At 49.6% G+C, this 20,898-nt stretch overlaps 3 protein-coding genes across 4 annotated transcripts in view; all 3 read left to right on the top strand.

Annotated features, from left to right (window-relative positions):
- Positions 1 to 20,898, top strand: part of tmod4 (tropomodulin 4 (muscle)) — a 291,784-nt gene that overhangs the window by 253,999 nt on the left and 16,887 nt on the right. The window lies entirely within an intron of this gene.
- Positions 189 to 4,671, top strand: ensab (endosulfine alpha b). Its single transcript, XM_057044545.1, has 3 exons — positions 189 to 390; positions 2,020 to 2,142; positions 2,353 to 4,671. The coding sequence occupies exons 1-3, from the start codon at positions 334 to 336 to the stop codon at positions 2,521 to 2,523; spliced, it is 351 nt and encodes a 116-aa protein (XP_056900525.1). The 5' UTR covers positions 189 to 333; the 3' UTR covers positions 2,524 to 4,671.
- On the top strand, positions 5,495 to 7,952 carry mcl1b (MCL1 apoptosis regulator, BCL2 family member b). 2 transcript variants are annotated; one of them, XR_008952268.1, is made up of 4 exons: positions 5,495 to 6,069; positions 6,257 to 6,507; positions 6,633 to 7,304; positions 7,431 to 7,952. XR_008952268.1 is itself a non-coding variant. In XM_057044539.1 (3 exons), the coding sequence occupies exons 1-3, from the start codon at positions 5,628 to 5,630 to the stop codon at positions 6,747 to 6,749; spliced, it is 810 nt and encodes a 269-aa protein (XP_056900519.1). In that variant the 5' UTR covers positions 5,495 to 5,627; the 3' UTR covers positions 6,750 to 7,348. The 2 variants fall into 2 exon arrangements, 1 of the variants encoding a protein (XP_056900519.1); XM_057044539.1 differs by lacking the exon at positions 7,431 to 7,952 and having other exon boundaries at positions 6,633 to 7,348.

Genomic DNA, 20,898 nt, shown 5'->3' with positions numbered 1-20,898 from the left:
GTGCGTTTTATTGAGCCGCGAACCCCGTATCGCCCACACTGCTCGTTCTGACTTGTCATTGGTCGATTGGTTGTCAATCACCCATAGCGGCGTTCGATTGGCTCTGTGTGAGACAATGTCGCGCCCCTATTGGTTACTGTATATGTCAATCAGAAGCGGCAGCCCCTCCTGTGCGGTGATGTCACATTGTGTTAACGCCATTTTTGTTGGGGAGCAGTCGTGTCCAGAGCGGAATTATAATCGGCACAGGTACACCCAACGACTCCTCCAATATCTGTCACGTCCAATCGTCTGATAGACGTGACACAAGCTCGGCGATCACACGCACACATAATGTCGTCAGAAAACTTGGACTCGGACTCTCAGCTGGACTATGAGGACGAGAAACAGGTGGGTTTTCCTGGCTGCTGTTTGAATGTTGTTGGCTAACCACGGAGCTAGCTCCTCGACACGGCTAACGTCGCTTTGCAGGCGTGAAGTGCGGCTGCAGGGGAGCACCGCCGGCAGACAGCTGGCATCAGTTGGACTGGAATACGGTCTTCTCGCCGTGGTCCCAGCCAACAAAACACCGCCGGTGTGTCACTTTGTGTTGTCGCTGCTGCCGGATGTCATTGGCTACTGAGTCCACAGCAGCTCGGGCCTCATTGGTCTGTTCTGGTCGGGATCACAACATGCTGACAGTCCCCAAATAAAGACGGGTCCTGGTGGTTCCGCTGGGTCCGTGTCCCAGGCCCTGAATGCGCACACATACTTCAGTTCTTAGACAAATAGACTTGGTGTCTGATTGAAGCACAGTGTTGCTTCCGCATGTGTCTCCACGTGTAAGCAAAGCCTGGTCCCAGGGTGAGATACTGCAGGCTTCTATGGAACATAATGGCTGTTTATAAATATATGATATGATGACATCAGGTCTGCTGGGCAGGACCACCATCGCCATCATCATCATCATCATCATCTGTGCATTCAGATACAGGAGGGAATGCTTTGAAGCTAAGATAATTATCAAATTTAAATACCCACAAAGATCCAGATATCCTGGGGTTTTTGGATGGTTCAGTTCATATTTCAATTGGACTCTAGACAAAACTGTGTTTGAGGATAATGTTTCCCCTATATAGGTATTTTTGATCCACACAACAATCAGTCGTCTGCAGACTTTGAGGATTCGGCGGTTGTGACATCCCAGAAAACTTTATTGTGTTGGAGAGTCTCATGCACGTTAGTATCCAGAGGACCATTCCCCCCTGTCCTGTCCTGTCCTGTCCTGTCCTGTCCTGTCCTGTTTGCAGGTATTTGTTGCTTTATGCACCCTGTTAACCTCCTTTTGAAGCTCAGACTGTTTTATGGGTTTGTGGACGTTGCCCTCCTCATTTTCTGAGATGTTTGAAGTGCCGTTAATCATTGTGTGCAGAAACAAGGTGCGTCCTTTTGGCCCAAATTGCAGGTCTGGGCGAGTGCATGACAGGGACCTGAATGACGGGTCTGGAGCGACTTCGGCTCTGCCTGTGGTGACGCTGTGTTGTCTACAGCGTTCTTTGTTTCTGGACGCTCCTCTGCTGCCGTGACACCTAGAGGTGTTGTCATGCCACTGTTTTTTGACCTCAATTCCTCAAAGTGCTCTGGAATGGTAAGATTGGAAGGCCAGCTTGTACAGCTGTGATGTTTACTGAAAACATGGTTATCTGTGGCAGACGGAGCCGCCAGAGGGGCAAAGCAGAGCTGCTACTCCCACAGCCACAAGGGGAACTGGCTGAACTGGTGATTTGGAATTTTGGTGATTGTTAGAAAGGGAACGAGGCTGAGAGAGAAGACAGACCTGAGTCGGGATTGTTTGGTGGCACCGCCCGGGTTTTGGGGACTCATCAGAAGTCCTTTCCAGAGTTGAGGTTTCTACAGGGGCGTTTTTGACATTCCTGAATCCCGATAAACGAGCGACGGCCTCGTCAGCAGCTCGCCCGCCTTCCAGCAAATGTGAGGCCTCGCAGAAAGACTCAACGGGCTTGTTTGTTGTCTCCACAGGACGGACAGGAGAAGCACGGCAACCCTGTGAAAGCAGAGGAAGCCAAGCTGAAGGCCAAGTATCCCGGCCTGGCCCAGAGGCCCGGGGGCTCCGACTTCCTGATGAAGAGGTTACAGAAAGGGGTGGGTGAGCGCGTTTGTCACAGCGGTGTTGAGGGCCGCAGCATCGTCCTGACGCCCAGACACACGTCACTGTTAGCGAGTCACCATCACTAATAAGGGCAGACTGAGGTCATCAGCTGGGGGGGGGGTTGGAATTCCTGGCTGCAGCTGTAAGACCAGCTCAAAGGGCAAAATCCTCCTTTAATTGTATGTTCTTTTTCTTCCACCCAGCAAAAGTATTTTGACTCGGGCGACTACAACATGGCCAAGGCAAAGATGAAGAACAAGCAGCTCCCGGTGGCGGGCCCCGACAAGAACCTGGTAACCGGCGACCACATTCCAACCCCCCAGGACCTACCCCAGAGGAAGTCCTCCTTGGTGACGAGCAAGCTAGCTGGCTAGCCTCACCCATCCAAGAAGCACCCTCACCCCCCACCCCCACCCCCCCTGGGTCTCCTAGACCCCCCTCCCTCCCAATCTCCTCCTCACCCACCTCCCCTCCCTCTCTTCCCTTTCTCCCCCCGGGCACCGCTGGCTTTAAGATGCCGAACAGGGTTGTAGAGTCACTCTCTTGTGTGTGGGTGGGGCCCGGTGGGGGCGGTGGAGGTCTCGGCTTGCTCTCCTTTTGCCACCACGCACAGCTCGGCCCCCCCCCCTCACCTGCCTGCTCTGCTCCGCCACCTCCCTCGTGTCTTCTTGGCTTTTCTGTGTTCCAAGATGCATCAGAGTAGACGTGTGTCATCAGGCAGGGGTCAGATGGGTTCAAGCACTTTGTAGTCTGTAGAGTACGCGTCTTTCTGTTTTTGCATCCATCAAAATGGTGTGTGTGTGCGCGTGCGCGTGTGTGTGTGTGTAGTGGGAGGTGCCGTTCATCTTTTTGTCACTTTTCATCGAACAAAGCTGAGATCATTTGCTGCAGCTCAGTCAAACAGGGAATTTCAAACTCCACATTTAGCTTCTGTTGGTATATAAAAATGCTGCATGATTGTAATGAAAAGCTTAATAACTTTAGCAAAGTTTGGAATATTCACGCGGCGTCAGACGGATGCGGAGCGTTGGCGGTGGTGTGTGTTTCTTGGTCCCCACATACTCATTCTTTTCCCGTCGTGCTAAAGGCTGCCAACAGCTGAGACGTCCCTTCTGTAAATAACATGCATGTGAGCTGTGAGCGGCCGGCCACACTCTGTTGTTACCGTACTGGAATATTTCACGGGGACGTTGGTCTCCTCTGTGAGGCGTTAGTATCCCTGTTTCAGTCAGCGTTTTGCTATCTTCACCGGGTTGAAGCTCCGGCGTCAGGTTTCAGTGGTGATTCTGGCTTCTGGCTTCTGAACACAGTTTCAAGACCAACTGGTAACGTAACCCCAGCTGGGTTACACATCAAGCACCAGTGCCCCCCCTCCCCAGAGTGACACACGACACAGAGTGACCTTTGCTGTCGGGGGTGTCCGAGGGTAAACTGCAGGAAACCCGATCAGCACAGGTGTCGGAGGCGTTCCCAGGGCCACTGGCGGATGCCTGCAGGGTCTCCAGACTCCCCTGCTCTTGACATCCCGAGCCCTCCCGCCCTCTCCAAGGCTGCGGTCCCGTTCAGTCGTGTCCAGGCATCTGAACCGGTCGCTGACCACCCCCCCCCCCCCTTTCTCTCAGAATCAGGGACTTTTCAAACACGCACACTCCGATGCGATGGCGCCATCGCCTCCTCAGCCGTGTTTGTTCTCTTTAAAATCGTGTCAAATGTGCTCAGAGAGATCCGACCTCTTGGCCTCTGGCTTTTTGGTTGCCGCCGTTGTAAATAGACCCCAGCAGGAGGTCCCCTCAGTTCAACACTACTTCTGCTCTGTTTTGGTGAATCTGTACAATATGGAAAATATGTGTAAATGCTGCTGATTAAGACAAATCTATGAGGTGAATCCCTGCAGAGAGCACCTGTCGTCCGTGTTCTGCCGGTCTTTTCTCTCCGAGTACCTCTGTCAGAGCTCTTGTGATCAGCTGACTATAACCGGGTTCAATTTGATCCAGCTTCGTGTTGCTTTAGAGCTTTAAAGATCAGCCGGGAATGTTTTGGTTGATATTTAACATCATATCATATTTCAGAGCTGTTATTTTATTGGTAAAAGCTTGTGGGTGGAAATCAAAGGACGGCGGGCTCTTGAATGCTGCTTGATGTTTGCGCAGAGCGGGTTAACGAGTGGAAATAGTGGGCTAACGTTTCCGACAACGTGCCAGAATGTACAAAGAAGACAGGACGCGTGCTCTGGCGTACTTTTACCTCTTCTGTTTTCTGGTTTCTGCAAGTGATTCTTTTTATTCTTGTGTTCTCTTGGTGCATCTTAACTATATTTCATCCTGGCCCGAGGTAACTGCAGGGAAATAAGAGGCACCCTTGCTTCCACAAAAAAGGGTTTACATGGAAAAGAGAATGACTGGAGAACACAGGAATCATTTTAAGACTTTGAGAAAGTATGCGAGTACTTGGAATGTTTCAGTTGTGTGGGAGTAGGTGAGAGGATTTTTGTCAGTATTTGAAATAAACTTTTACATTGGTAAGATCTGGTGTTTGTTATTGATTGATTTCTAATAAATCGGGTGTGCAGATGTGTCCAAAAAATTAAAAAAGCTTCAAGGCTCTGAATGGATTTTGATGACATTTCCGTGGCGGGGGCAATCTTTGGTTATCCAAAGATCAAAGACAGTGGGGTATGGTGATACATTTCTTTGATCAGAAAACAATTTACAACTACCTTGTCAGATATAATCGAGGTGTAAAAAGTGCCACAAATCTGTATTTGTCAGCAGTTTTGGTTGATTTTGTAATACGTTGACCCAACACTAGGTGGAGGTAGTGTTTTCTTTCACGTACGTCCTGGAAAATTCCAGGAATTTCTTCACAAAAAACGTAAACGTCACACACACGTAGCTTCTGTTTTAGTATCATGTGAAGGGTGGGAATAGAATAACTATATAATAACTAAGAATTGTGACTCAATTGTTTAGCTTTTAATGGTCAATACACTCAATGAATCAGATTAATCCGATTTTGGTTTTGTAAAGGCTCACGGTATGTATGAAAGGCATTTTGTTGTTATTATGTTGTCATGTCAACCGATTGTCTATTTCCAGGGGCCCTATTTCAAAATTCCTTTTGTCATGGAAATTACACACCTGAAAATGAAATTTAGATGGATTACAACTTTTACAGTTTAGCTTTAGAATCGATGCCAAAATGTATTTATTCTGGGTTTTTGTAGGTTCTTTTTTTTAATTTTATTTTCAAAGTTTACATTTATTATACTTTTCTTCTCTATACTGCGTTGCTGACGTCGGTGCGTGGCCCCGCCCACTGGGGAATATAGCTCGCGAGGCTTCACTTCCGCTCACTGCGTCTCAGCTATGGCGTCAACGACCGTCTAGGGTTTCCGTTCGCTCCTTTCTCACGCCAAACGTAATTCGCGTCGCTAATTTTTAGTTATTACTCATTCCCTAAATTCGGAGGAGCAGCTCAGATGAATATTATTACGGATCGCACCGCGTTGCAAACCATGAATATGATGTTCCAAAATGGAGTCGTGGACGGAGCGGGGCATTCCTCCCCGCTGATCCCGATGGCTTCCAGAGGCTCCCTCAGCGGCAACGACAGCCCGAAGCGGCCCAGCAAGCTCTCCGTGATCGCACCCATATTGCGGAAGGCCATCCAGGAGGGCAGCCAGGACATCGAACGGTCGGCGCCGTCTACGCCGGAGATTAACTCGGTGAACGGGTTGGACGTGTCCGGGCGCCCGGCGGAGGACGAGGCGGCGTTAGACAACGACACGAGGCAGCTCCTCAGCCGCTTCATGGCGGACTTTTGCGGCATCGGTTCACATCAGTGGAGGGAGAGCGGAGCGCTGTCGACCATGAAGCGAGTGGTGGCGAACCTGATGGATAAGCACCGATACGTGTACAATGGTAGGTAGCCTGGCTTTGTGCGTGTGTGTGGGGGGGGACAAAGACAAGAAGCGGCCGTTGGCGTCCCCGGCTTTAGAGAGCCCAGAACCGGGTTATAGCTTTAATAATGCAACATTCAAGTGGTTCCGATTTGAGTTGAGACTTTGTTTAAGCTGGCGCCTGATCCATAATGTCGTCTTTTATGCAGGGATGACCAAACAGTTGACCCTGGACGACAGAGGAGACGATGTGAGCTTCGTCAGCTCGGTAGCCAAAAGCATATTCGCAGACGGGGTCACCAACTGGGGGCGCATCGCCAGCCTAGTGGCCTTTGGAGCCGTGGTGGCCCAGCACATGAAGGACAATGGTCGGAGGGACTGCGTGGAGCCGGTGGCGCAGGAGATCTCCACGTACCTGTTGACGGACCGGCGGGACTGGCTGATCAAAAACAACGGCTGGGTGAGTTCTGAGGGACGGGAAGTGGGACCAAAGAAACTGTGGCGGTTGCGTAACCGCTGCCATTGTGCAAGCTGCCTGCGTGATATGTGACGACTCACACGGCTCTTCCCCTGGTCTGTTTGCAGGAAGGATTTGTGGAGTTTTTCCAAGTATCGGACCCAGAGTCGTCAGTCAGGAACATGCTGATGGCCTTCGCGGGGGTTGCCGGGCTCGGGGCCACGCTGGCCCTGTTGATCCGGTGAACTTAGGGACAACCAGAGCCTTATTTGCAGTCCCTGCGTGACTGGGACGAAGGACTTTCAAAGGCTTCCACTGCTGAAGGACGACCGCAGCGCTCTTCTTTTTCTGTTTGTTCCCGGTCTCTCATCCACACGCACCCGCCAAACACACCAAAACGCGGCTCACAGGACAGACTCTACCAGCAGCAGTCAAGCAATTAGGGTTTTATTTAATTCACAAAGAACTTTATTTTTCTAATAAATGTAAAAGTGTATATCTATGCAAACTGTTGTTGGCAGTCAGTTGACCTGATTTCAGCTTGACCTTTGTTTTCGTTCACTATTCTAATGTGGTTTTTGGTTCTTCAAAGCCCTCTTAATTTTCGCTCCTGTGACGCCTTTTCTTTTGTACGGACGGCGTGCGTGAGGAGGGGGGGGGGTCACTTCCTGCTTTCCCTCCTGTTGGATTTCTACTTGGATCGGCCACATTCTGGACGGTTTGGGACTGAACCAGGACTCGGGTGATTGTTTCCTGCTGCGCCGGGGCGGCGCGAGGGAGGAGAACGGTCCCGCTCCCCTGTAAGAAAATGAAAATAAAAAGAAGCGAAAGCACTGCTGACACATTTAACCCTCCTGCTCTCATTGGCTCGGCCTCGCTTGGCCTTTTCTGGTCGCCACATCTAACACCAGCGTTGTGTTTCCTAGAAACCTGATGCGGCGCTCAGCTGCTTCCGCAGCCTCGGCGCCGTGCAGAGGGCTGGTGCACAACAGCTGGGCGCAGACGCTGGGCCCCGACAGGACGGGACGGGGGAGGGGGGGCTTGAAAACATCCCTGACAATTACGTAATGGTCTACAGGCTGGACTGGGGTGTCTCTTCAGCTCCATTTAAACCAGTGGCCCAGAGCGTGCTGGTTTGGGCTGTTTGTTCAGGTCCTCGCGTTGTTGGTGGCTACAGGACAAGCGCGGCGCTCGCCGGGTGTTTGGGGATGGAACCGGGCCTCTCCATGGCAACGCTCCACAGCAGACCTCTGTGTCCTCTCCTGCTAATGACGTTAGCTGCCCTTGGTTACCCCCACGTGGTTCGTTGTGAAGCGCTCGGAGATGGAACACAGCGGACAAGTGGGGCTGAGGCAATTACACAGGGGCTGTTGCAGCATCGTGTGTGTGTGTGCACAGTGGAAACCTGGCAGAATTCATGAAATAAAAGCGTTACGTTTGTATTGTAACATTTTCCTTCTCTTGTTTATTCCCCCCCCCCAACATGCAGAAGCATCCGCGTGGCAGAAGCGCCTATAGCTTTAATGTAAACGTCGGTGTTTCTCAGGGGTCCAGATGTTGCACCTGGGGCTGGTTTGGTTGTGATGGGTCAGACCTGTTGCATTCCAGGCCTGGGATCGGCTTTAGGCGCGGCTGCTCCAGTGTTCCCACATAATTAGTCATTGACGAGCAGGACTGTTTAGATGAATGACTGCTGAGCAAACAGGCCCTCCGTTGCTCCGTCTGTTTCGGAACCTTAAACTTGAGACCTTCTTGAGCAGACATGGTGGCTGAACGCAGCCTGGTGTTGAAACCCGAGCTCCGAGAAACCTCCCCGCAGCAGCAGCAGCAGCGCAACATTGGCCGCAGGCCTCAGCACTTCCTCATAGCAACAGCCCGCCCCCGCCCTAAAAAAGCAACAGTTCTCAGAAGTCAGCTGACGCACGGGTTTATCTTTAACTGGGGTGTTTGACTGCAGCGCTGCTCTTCAGAAGCTGCGAATACTCAGAATTTTGACCCTGATGTGTGAAGATAGCAGCGCCGCCACCTCCGTCTGATGTTTCCAGGAAAAAGCACAATGGCTGAAAAGTTTGTGAACGTGACGGGGTTGATCTTTAAAACGCCTCCAGGTTTCGCTGCTGCTGCAGACCGTTTTTATCTGCATTCCAGACTACTTTGTTTCTTACTGCTGTTCTTCTGCAGCCAAATCCTGCCCGTGTTTGGCCTCTGGCGCTCCCGCGTCTCCACGGCAACCTTCATTCCATTCACGAAGCACATATCAGAAAGGGGCACACCCAGGTCGCACAAAAGTTTGCTTGTCTTTTATTTTGAAAAGCCGTTCGCGTGTGCTGTGCTGGCCTCAGGTGATGGGTCTCTAAACTCTGAATATTACTGGTCTGTGGTCGTGATCGCTGATCCTCAGCTCACGTTTAATCCACCATCTTTGCTGTGGGCGGAGCCAAACCTCTGGATCTTACCTGGTTTCGATCCGGCTGCTGCCATGAGTTTGTTATTGTTGGAGGTAAATTGTGATCATTCTTTAAAGTCTCTGCATTCACAAGCTGCATTTCCGCATCGCCAGCATCTCTCACTGAGCAGCACCAGCTAGCATTGCCAGCTATGGTGGAGCTGTGCTTTTCTGATGCTAGCTCACTAGCAAGCGGAGCTCGAACAGTAATTAACATCTGTAAAGACGCTTCCATCAGTCAATGAGCTGGTTTAAAGCTTGAGGGGGGGAACAGAACGCCGTCTGTGATGCTAACGGCCTTCATGACATGGTAGGCTTGTGCTAATGATCCGATCTGGTTTGCTGGAGGACGCGGCGTTCTCTGAAGCTGCTCGCCGACCCTGGAAAGTTTCCCATGTTTGCTTTATGTAACAGAACATTCACTGTATCTGGACAGGAAACTCCCAGCACAGCCTGGCCTTAGACAGGAAGGGAGGAGGATGTTTGTTTTCAGAAAAAGCTGAACATTCCAGACACTCCTCCTTTGGCCCCATCAGGAACTAGCAAACTCGCCGCCGTTCCTCTTGCTCCAGTTGACGAAAGTAAAAGAACAAATCAACTGCTGCCACTTTACCTGAAAAACGACCAGCTCACAGCTTCATGTTAAGGGTGGCCTAGCCCTGGAGCTAGCATATCATGATACAACACACCATGGACGACAACGGCGTGTAATTATTTACGTCTCCACAACAGTGAAACAAATGCTGTGGCTGTAGCTCCAGGTGTTCTGGTGTCTCAGGTTCTGAACAGTCCAGAAACCTCTGCAGAACTCTGATCCTTCTTCTGAAACTCGGCGACAAACATCTAAGATGTAGGTCACCTGTTTCCTTTTTAGTCACCGAAACTCCCCCGAAACAGTGGGAAGGCGATGCTCTCGCTGCCGCGTCTCAGTTTCGTTGTTTGCAAAAGCGCGATGGTTTAGCAATCGAGACGCCGGCGTGGTCGTGGGGGTGGGAGCGGGACAGGCCCGGGCTTGTCTGGCCCCCAGCGTCTCACCTTGTGAGGATGTTGTGACTGGGTCAGGTGTGTGGAAGGTCAAGAGGTCAGTGTCAGCTCCAACCGTCGACCCACTGACCTCGATATCGTTCTGGAAACCGTTTTTGACGCCGTTTTGTTGTCGCATCTCACGCGCCCTGCCCTCAGAGGTCAAAGGTCAGAAGACATCAGCTGAGCGGGAGTAGTGCGTCCCGAGCAACAAACTGTCATCTTTGGACCGAGCTGCGCTCATGTGACGCCGCTAACGTGGAGTCAGATGTCCTCTCATCACATGTTTCCTTCCCACGCTCGCCGGCCTCGACCGCGTGTTTGATCGTGAAAAGTGGAAGTTGGCAGCGGGAGAAGCGGTGACCTCATCGCCGCTACCGGACAGCAAACGCCAGGCCGGTCATCAGCCGCTGCGATCACCGCCGCAAAACTGCCGCCGAGGCTGCAATTTGGAGTTTGTGTCGAAAACATTCATCATGTGTGTCACACTGGGACCACTGTAGTACCACTGTGTGCCTGCGGGGGCAGCACCAGGGGGCACTGAGCTGAGTTTTGAGTGGGCCTGAGGGCATTTCTGTTTCCTTAAAAAGGTAGATGCGTTTACCGTCACAGCCACACTTTTCAGTTTGTTCAGACGGAGGGAATTCCCCGTTTCCCAACAGACGGACGGACAAGCAGATGGTGTTTCCACAGGTCGGAACGCAAAAGGAGCGACTGTGTTGAACTTCCCCCCCCCGATGGTGAAGTTTGAAAGGTCAAAAAAAGTCCACCTTTTGTGTCACAACTCATTAAAAGCAGCGTAAGAGAATAGCCTGAAGTGGCGTCGACCTTCCTGCTCCTGGAATATTCCACCGTTTTCCCGCCTTTTGTTTTCCCGCCTTTTGTTTTCCCACCTTTTGTTTTCCCGCCTTTTGTTGCTGCTGTTGGTGGCATCAGACTTTGAATAAAGCTTTATTTACAAAAACACTCGTTCGCAACCTTTCGGCTGTGTTGAGATCAGTTTTGGCTGCGACCTCCGTGGAGCTCAGCGCCGATGGTGTTGATAGTGTGTTGTGGTGTGGGTGGGCGGGTGTTTGTGTGTGGGTGTGGGGGGGTGTTTTCCTGCTGTGAAAAGTATCTCTGATCACCTTTAAACCATCGTTTTGAAGCTTTGCTGTTGTTTTGTCTGGTTGTGTTTCTGTGAATTTGGGTCAGGGCTGAAGCTTCTCATCCCTCATGATGACAAAGGGTGCTGATTGGTGGGGGGGGGGGGAGAGGGGGGGGATTACAGCACAGACAAAATAAGCAAAGACACAAAGACACCCCCCCCACCCCCCGGCTGAAGCCTATTGCCTCCACGCCAGCTGGAAGGACGTGTCGATGTCTCGTTATTCTCCAGTAAACATCTGAGGGCCGTGACCTTGGTCCTGGACCTTGGACCCTGGTCCTTGACCCAGGTCCTGGACCCTGGATGCTCATCCTGAGGATTTCAGAGCCGTGAGAGAACATTTATGAGGTTTTGTGCTGTGGGCTCGCAGCTTAATCTGCTGTTTTACTGTCTAAATCCTGCTGAACTCTTTCAGTCAGCGGTCTTTAAATCGGTAAAGAGGTTTAAGCTGCTCAGATTCCATCCTGGATCTCCTCAGGGTTCCTAACTCATTTGGGTTCTCATTAGCTGTTAGCCACTGTTAGCTGGGCGATTTATTCTAAGAACCTTCACTAACAAACTAAAGTGGGAGTTTGCAGGAGGACCTGCAGGTTAGTATGATCTTTCCCTGACCAGACTAATGTGATTCCATTCTCAGGAACACTGTGGAACAACGCAGCCGGAGCATTCCAGCCTCCGGTATCAACAGCGTGGGTGGCTGCTATCAGTCTCCTTATCAGATCACATTCCTCTCTCTTTAATCAGCTCTTTGTTGCTCCCTCAACCTGATTTTTCTTTCGTTTTAAACACTTTCATGCTGCATTTTCACCATTTACCTCCACCAAATGCAGGTTTGCTCCCACCGGAGCCACAAAGCTGCTGTAGCCTGACGTGAGCACGTGCTCGTCCATGTTTGCTACAGGCGCCGCGTCCTCTGACGGGAGGTTGTTTGTGCAGGTTCCTCTGTTTGCATTTCTCTGATGGCTTCATTTACAAACATACATTAAGAAACCTGCAGACATTTACCGGACATCCACGGGTTAAAGTTAGCATTACCGCTAACTTCTCAGTAACTATTCTCTAAAGATGGTTTCATACTTTTGCTTCAGCTGTTTGAGGTTTTTTTTATTTGCGATGCTGCCTTCAGCGGATTTTCATGCTAATATAACGGGATCATGACTCACCGGTTATTTCTTCTGTGGTTTACACGTGTCCTGCATTCATGCCCAGGAGTTATTTTTGTTTGGACAAATGGAGCTTTCAAAACAGCTAGCTGCCTTTTCTGTCAGTTTCAGCAATTGATTGTGAGTTTAGCTAAAGCCCGCGGTTAGCTGCTGTCTTTTAAAGCTCCTGTAAAATGATTGGGTCAACAATTCTAACTGGTTTAACTGGTTGGTTGTTAGAAAGTTGATATAAATAACATCTGTACATCAAGTACAACAAACACACCCACACCCACACACACCCACACACACACATATGTCATTGCTCTCTTTAGCTCAGCTATATTAACTTTTATGACTAGAAAAGTGTCCCAACTCCTACATGGAGCTATTTAGTAATTCGATACCAGAGTGTCAAACAGGAAGCAACACAGGTGTAATTTTAGCATGTACAAGCTTTTTTTAAACATTATGGGATGCATGAGTTTCCTGCACCGCGCTGCCATGAGCTAACCTTTCCAGTGAATTTAGCTCCTGCTCAGATGAACGTCAGGTGTGTTCAGCTGCTGACAAATCTGGGATAGGTTATCAGCATGTTTGGTGCAGGTTGGGCTGTTTGTGTTCCATATGCTGTGTCATCGCGTCTTCTCTGGAAAAAGAGCTACATGAAGCTTGAGCAGGAATTAGGCTTTTTATATTGAACTTAATGGTTATTAACATGCGTTTAAACTCAGGTTTACATGTTTCAAAACTGAGGCCAGCGGGCCAAGTGTGGCCCACTACATCGTTTCATGGAGCCCAAAGGGACTCAAAAATATGTGTGACTATCTTTTAATAAACATCTGTTAAAGTGCACATTTACCATAAGGTTTACTGAGTACGGTTCAGAGCGCCCTATAACAAAACCAACCTCTCGCTTGTGATGCTAAAGCTCACATGTTTGCTCGTTGATTAGCCTTGTACAAACTTCCAATTTTTAAGTAAACAGACTAAAGGCACAGCCTGTTTAATTCTCAGTGTTGAATTGTTGGCTCAAGTGCTAAAGGGTTAATCTCTTGCTCCCCATGTGATCCTCCCCTGTTCCTTTGTTTTTAATATTTGCCCGTGATTAGATTGCATCATTTTACTTTATTCTTGCTTTGAACTCCATCGCTGCTCATCTAATTAGAGAATGTAAACCATCACGCCGCTGTTGTTTCTGGGTTCCTCTGAGTTCTACAAGCTTGGGTTCTGCACGTGTGGATAGATCCGGAATAGGAGCCTCCAGTAGAACAGGAGGAAATGGTGTCACTAAAGCTGTATCAGGTTCAGAGAAGAAACTTGATCCGCGTGAGATAGACGGGACAGAACATTCCTGAGGGAACGTTCCCACGTGACGACACGATGTGGTGATACCCGATCGTAGGATCAGGTTCAGGGGCAGCAGAGTCTTCGTGCTTTCAGGTGGATTTCTTTTTGTTCCTAATACTGAAACCGCAGTCGGAGACAGTCGAGGCAGAAAAACGTAAAGAAATATCCTGATTTCATATCAGAGGTGAATTAAAACTGGACAGAAAAGAGCTAACAAAGATTAGCTTGTCTTGGCTCCTGTGGGTCTATCCCCTGGCGTTTCTATGGAAACCGAAGATGCCCCTTGCTAAGTAGAGTTAGTATGAAGAAATACTGTCAAACTTGTAATGTTAGCAGTTAACGGCAATTAGCATTAGCAATTAGATAGAAATGGAAAAACAGGTAGACTGCTTATGCTGGGACAGAGAGGGTTAAATTGCTGGTTGTATTGGGACAAAATGGATGTGGCTGGAAAACACTGAGCTTTTCTGTAAACGTGCCAATAATCTTCTTGTTTTGAAGTTAAAGGTCTGGTTGCTAAACCGATTCTCACAGTTTCCTCAGGCCTAACAGATCTGGAGGGAAACAGCTGATGTTGTTTATCAGGAGGCTCGTCTGCTCTCTGGGAACACTGAGCTCACGTAGCACACGAGCGCATGCACACTCACGTACACACACACACACGCACACACACACACAGAAAACTGGCTGGGTCTGGATCGCAGCAGCTGCAGATTCTGCTGTGGCTTTGATTGTGCATCTTTGGTGCTTTGATGCTCTTCCCGAGCCATGACAGCGGGGTCAAAGGTCACGGCCGAGACGAAGCCCTGCGTCGTCACACAACAGGCGGATAACAGGAGTAAAAATAGGCGTTGTTTGTGCGATGGAGGCTGGAGACAAGCCTGCTCTTGTGTGCTCACATGGCGCAGAGCAAATTTGAACTGAGAGGAAGTCAGCTGATAGAGGAACTGCGAACAATAAAGCAAACATGCTAATCAGGACCTGCGGCGGGTGACATCAAGATTTACTGTCTGCTGCTGAATCTTCGCCAAAACAAGAATTAAAGGTCAGCATCCCGGAGCAAAACAGGAAGTCGGCTTCATTCAGCTCAGCCAGCAAAAGGGAGAAGATGTAGAACCCAGCTGGGACGCGTTCAGGTTCACCAGAACATGAGCTCAGCTCTCACTTCCTGGGGGGGGGCAAAGTTCAGGGACACCACATCCAGAGGGACACCATGTTTCTGGACACCAGCTGAGTCACAGCAGCCCAGAGACAGGCTGAGTCATGTGATGCCAGAAGTCACATGACTCAGTCCAGCTGATATTCTGATTCACGTAAACTTTGGACACGTTGGCATGAGTCAGGGCGCCGCTGCGTCCTCACAGGTTCTCACGGACACTCGGGCCGACGCCATCGAACCAACTTTGTCCGCTCTCATTCTATTCTGTTGTCTTGAGATGTGAACTTCCTGTCTGGAAAGTAGGTTCCTTCTAAACAGGAAGTTCCTCTCACTCGAAGCGTTCTATGTTTATCGGCGTCGATGCCGTCCGGCGTGTTCCTGCGGTCTCGTGCTGGGCAGCCAGTAGAAACTGGGAATTCCTGCGATGATTCGGAGTCTATGGTGGTTTTAGGGGACAGTAATGACGAGTGAGACGGTTGAGAAGAACCCAGGGAGAAACCTCGTTGGTTTCATCTGATTTTCTCCCCGGTTGGAAGAACGGCGTGGACGTGCTGCAGATGTCCATTTGGCGTTTTCAGTCGCGTGACCTCGGTGCGGAATAAAACATCTCAAAGTTCAGTGGAGATGGCAGAACTTCCTCTCACGATGTTTCCACCAGAGGCAGAAACTGGTGTGGGTGTCGAACAGCAGGAAAGCTGAGCGCCGCTCCTCCAGCAGCGTGGGCGCTGAAAGAATGTGGGCGGGGCCAACTTTGCATGTATTTCCCCATCCTCGCAGGCCAGGACACAGACGTGGGAGGAAGCAGCTTTTCTGTCACAACACTGAAGGTGTGCGGTGGTTTTCAGGTGCTGTTGGGAACTTTGAAAACCCAAAGTGGGCACAGCTGCCACAAAAAGACCTTTTTGACTCGATGCCACAACAAAGAAATGACTAAAAACGAAAGAAAGAACGTCCAGTAAACAGACGCAGGGAAAATGTCGACACAGCGGTGTCCCCCCACACACACAGTCGAGTCTCACTCAGTCAGCTGCATTCAGGTTCCTCTGAACACATCCAGAACTTCCTCCCCAGAACCCTGTCACGCTCCTCTGCCGTCTCTCCACATTCCTGCCCGCTAAGCTCTTGTTGTGCTGCACTCCTGTACTCCTGTGTGCAGGTGACCTGCTGTGGTCTGCAGGTGAAGTCCAGGACCAACCAGGCCAAACCGTCCTCCTTCAGGTTTGGGTTTAAACCAAGGTCTCCTGACCCAGTCCAGTAGGACCCCCTAGCCTGCCGGGGTTTCAGTCGGACCAGGCAGAAAATTGTTCTTGGGTGCTAACTTAGTGGTAGGCCAGAAAACCCGGTTCACTGGTGACTCCTCAGGACTGGGTTTGGATCCCCCCTCATACATCCACCTTTTGTTGGCTCGTCTAAAACTAAATTACTGTTGCTGTTTGTAATCTGGGCCTAAATTTAGCCTCCTGGTCAACTTTGACACTGGTTCTGGGTGGAACCTGGTGACGAGGTTTCATTGTTAGCAGATAAAACCTGACGGTGGCACAGACAATAAAGGATTCAGGAAGTCCATGTTCTGGTGGATCTGAACCGCTCCCCAAAGCAGTGATGATGTCAGGGAACCCAGCAGAAACGGTGTCAGCAGACTGGCTGTTGTTGACGGGGCCCGAGCGCCGTGTCACCCGCGTGGGAAGTGTAAACCGCTGGACCAGAACACACAACCATGTGGAACACTGACCGAGAGTGAACCGTTTGTGTGCGACACGAGCATTAAAGCAGAACCATCTAACCTCCTCCCTGAGGAGAATAATGACCCAGAAGGAAATTTAGCTTCAGCTCTTGCATGAAGTTCCTGGTTCTGGGTTGGGTGACTTGCAGCTGATCAAAGGTCATAAAAAAACAGATCAGTCAGTAACAGATACGAGCTGGTTCCTTTACTGGCTGACAGAAGAAGAATACAGGAGTTAAACGTTAATCGGGAGTTGAGCCATTAAGATCGGGAACCATCAGGATGAAGATTGGGAATGCTATGTCTTCATTCTCCGATATGGTCAAAGTTAAACTTGAATAAAGATAAAAACAGATTAACGACTGATGACGTTTACGATATAACACACTTGTGAGGACACAACGGATGGTCCAAGCTGAAGAGTCCCGTGATTATAAAGCAAGGACAACAGTAATCATGGTTATAACCACTCATGTCTTCATGTTAGCGCTGCGGTTTCACGGCTCTGGGGGGGCACCGTCATGGTGACTGGCTGCTTACTGGGCCGTAGAAGCTGGTTTGGTCGGAAAGTACCTAAAAGTTGAACAAGGTTATGAAAAACTACCCCGTCTTCCACCGAATCCCCATACAGCCGTTGTTATTATTATTGTTATTATTGTTGTTGTCATTATTATTGTTGTTATTATTGTTGTTGTCACCACGACCGTCATTAGTACGGCCATGAGGGTTAAATTCTCACCGGTATTTTTCTGCCTTTCTGACTGTTTCTCCACTCTGGAGTTTTTTCAACCCTCACTAATCACTTCCTGTAATTCGGCGGCTAAAGTAGGTCCAAATTTAGTACAGGAGGATTTTCCCCCTCACGACGTTACGATGTCATCACAAAGCTTTTTTTTAATTTCAGTTTTCATCATGTTTTTTGTGGTTTTATTCTTTTATATCATGTGGCTGAACCAAAATCTGATTAAAGGTGTGTTAAAGTGTCTGAAGAATAATCACCAGGTCTCTTAAATTAAAGGACAAATGTGAGGTTTTAACTTTAGTCTTCTGTCGGAAATCGAATTTAACACACACACCGACACACACACACACCGACACACACACACACCGACACACACACACACACACACACACACACCGACACACACGTTCCCTTCCTGCGCCCACCATCAGCACTAGTCTGTATTTCGGGGTGTGTTGATGATGATCCCGGAGGACTCTGGCTCCCAGCTGTCCCTGCAGCTGATCTCTGAGGACCTGAATGAGGACACCTTCTGGAAATAAACGGCGCCGTCACGGCCAACACAGATTGCACAACAACTCCAAGAGCTCCCGTGTGAATTATGGGCTGTCGTCTTTAAACGCTCCCACCTAAATTTAGCCCGGCGACGCTTCTGCTGAGTGATGTTTTTCTCTGCTGCGGCCGACGCAGGTAAACACTGATCCCAGAGCAGCAAAGCTGGCGGACACAGAGACGGTTATTATCAAGTCAACCTGTCCTCGTGCACTTTTGTTGCCATGTCAATTAGATCTCAGTGAAACTGGACCTGATCCACCTTTGGATCACCTCAAGGATGCGACAGTGAAAACTTGACGTTGTGCGGATCGCCGTGCGGATCGCCGTGCACGTCAGCAGTCGCTGCAGGTTTGGTCGTTGGGATTGCAGAAACATTCCAGATGTGATGATTAAAAATCACAGCTGTCATGTGACCTGCACTTACGATGACACCTGTAATTAGCGCGGCTGTTAGCCGCTGACCTTGGTGGCCGTCAGTCGATGTTTATCTGAGGTGGAATTTGAACACACTCGTGTCAGGGCAGTAAAGGTTACCTCAGAGGTGTGTCGCATTCCTGCCGTGCAACCGAACAGACTACGTGCACGACGTGTGGGCTGCACTGAAGCAACAGGCCAGCGAGCGCCTGTAAAGCTGCACATTGTTCTGTTGTCAAGTGAAATCTGAGTGCAGGTGAACGTGCACGCCGGGTCTCACGGTTAGACCTTTGAAGCCGCGCCAGTGTGGGTTCAGTCATGTGAGCAGAACCTCAGGACGGTTCCCAGCCGGGATGTTTACAGACCAGGATGACATCAGAAAACGTCAATATTTCAAATGAAAACACTGCCTGTTGATTTTAGCTGAGAAAACAGACGCTGATGGAGAGATAAACTAAAGAGGAAGTGTCGATTACAAAAACTACAGCATTGCTAAACTGCTTTCAGAAGTTGCACTGACCCACAATGGACAGAGGTCAGCGGCAAAGGTCAGCTAAATAAAACACCTGCCTAAATGCAGCAGTGAAAAAAAAATAAACCCACTACAGAAGAAAATTTGTGGTTTAAAATCCCTAAATCTGAACTCAAACTTCCCACAAATAGGAAAAAAAGGAACTAATCTGGTGCTGTTATCAAAAATTTGAATGAAACTTTTCATTTGAATAGCAGGTTAACAATTATTCAACATGCAAAATCTGTCTTGATGCAGAATTATTAGCATGAATCGGGTTTGTTCTCCAGATCAACTGAGCAACTTACAGAGTTAAAGCACCGTGAAAGTCGCACCCATCTCACAAAGACACCAAACTCCGCCCATCGGAGGAACAAGCCCCGCCCCCAGTAATGCTGGACATGTGACCACCTGTGTGTTTGAAGGAGTGGGTGTGGCTAATCACGAAAAACAGCCAAAGCCCATAACTGATCAGGGAAGCAGAGGAGTTAGCTCGGCAGTTAGCATTCGAAACCAAGTTTGCCCTTTAAAATGAGGTTTTTCCATTTCTGATGCAAGAAAATGAAGCAGCGACAGTAGAAATGTCGCCTTTGATTCTTGTGTCTATTGAAATCAAGTTGGTTTTAAATATGGCGCCTGTGTGGGCGGCCGTCTCGTTTTAGCATAAAGCTCTTTGTCTTGGTGCGTGTTTTTATGCAAATACGGTTTTATCCCCTCTGTTCTTCACTTCTGACAACCTTTAAATCCGCCTCTCCACCCCTGAGCTGTGATTCCAGTCAGCCCGTCTCAATGGGCTCGGCGGCGTCCGTGGGCGGGGCTGGTTTTGTCTCCTCTCTCTGGGCTCTCTGCTGGATTATGATGGGATTTCTGCTGGATCTCACTGGAATAAAGATGCCCCCCCCCCCCCCCCCACCACCACCACCAAGGAGCGCTCCTGTTGCATCAACCAATCAAGAGGCCCCAGAACTCGGCGTCGCCTCAAGTGGTGTTTGTGCGTTTTCAGCAGACGGTGAGCTCGGATAATAAAGTCTTGCATCATGGAGGCGTAGCGTCGCCTTAAAGCAGCGTTGGCCTACTTCTCTTAACCAAACCAATGAGGATGATAATGGGGGGGGCAGATGATGAAGATTAGTCACAACATGCCACCTAGAATCTGGACCCAGTCAGGAGACGACCAGAACTGGCGGCCTAGACTTGGTTGACAAACATATATGTAAGAGGTCTGTGATAGGCTCCTCCCACTGTGGTCACATACAGGAGGACATGGGTGGACGGTGCACGGTGATGATGTCAGCAGAGCCCAATCGCAGTGACCTGATTGGCTGAAACATCAACAGAAGAATGTGTGAGGTCTGCATCAGAACTCTCATCAGGAGAACATGATGAGAACATGATGAGAACATGATGTTCTAATCTACAGCTGCAGGAAGAGGCAGGTGTGGACCTGCTGCAGATTACGTAAGATTTTTATGTAATCAGACCAAACGCCACCCTGATGACAACAACAACACACACACACACACCACACACACACACATACACACTCACATGCACCTGCGAGCCTCTTTGTGTAAATACTCCTTTTTCTCATGTGTGTTTCTCGTCCCGTGTCTTTTGTGTACATAATCTGTCCCGTGAGCATGTGTGAATATACCCAGGGACCAGGATCTTTCCCTACACATCCTGAAGGCATCACGTTGCTCCGCCGCTTCGTACAGAGACGCTCTCACATGTTCCAGTCCAGGAATGAGACAGAGGACGTGTCAGGACGGAGCGTCTCCAGGACACTGTGTTCCAGACGGGATGAGCATGATTTTATTTTCATTCCTGAGAGGTGACGGTCCATCATTCCTGATGAGAACGAGTCTGTCCTCTCATTTGATCCATTTGGAAAAACACCCCCCCTCCCCACTCCCCCCCCCCCCTTCCCCCTCCCTCTCGCTGGAGTTTTGTGGACACACCAGATTAAATGTTACTGCAGCTCCGGTGTTTTTCAAGCTTTCCCGTCTTCTTTCACTTTCATTCTGTCTCAGTTTGAAAGCTTCATTCTTCACTTTTGTTTTGGTATAAAATAACACACACACGCACACGCGCGCGCACACACACACACACCACACACACACACACACACACACACACACACACACACACACTCACACCCATACCGCCCAGGCTGCGTGTG

The sequence above is a fragment of the Takifugu flavidus genome, chromosome 10 (assembly GCF_003711565.1).
Source record: "Takifugu flavidus isolate HTHZ2018 chromosome 10, ASM371156v2, whole genome shotgun sequence".
In the NCBI taxonomy this organism is placed as follows: domain Eukaryota; kingdom Metazoa; phylum Chordata; class Actinopteri; order Tetraodontiformes; family Tetraodontidae; genus Takifugu; species Takifugu flavidus.
The sequence above is the reverse complement of the archived record's forward strand: the minus strand, read 5'-3'. Positions and strand labels throughout refer to the sequence as shown.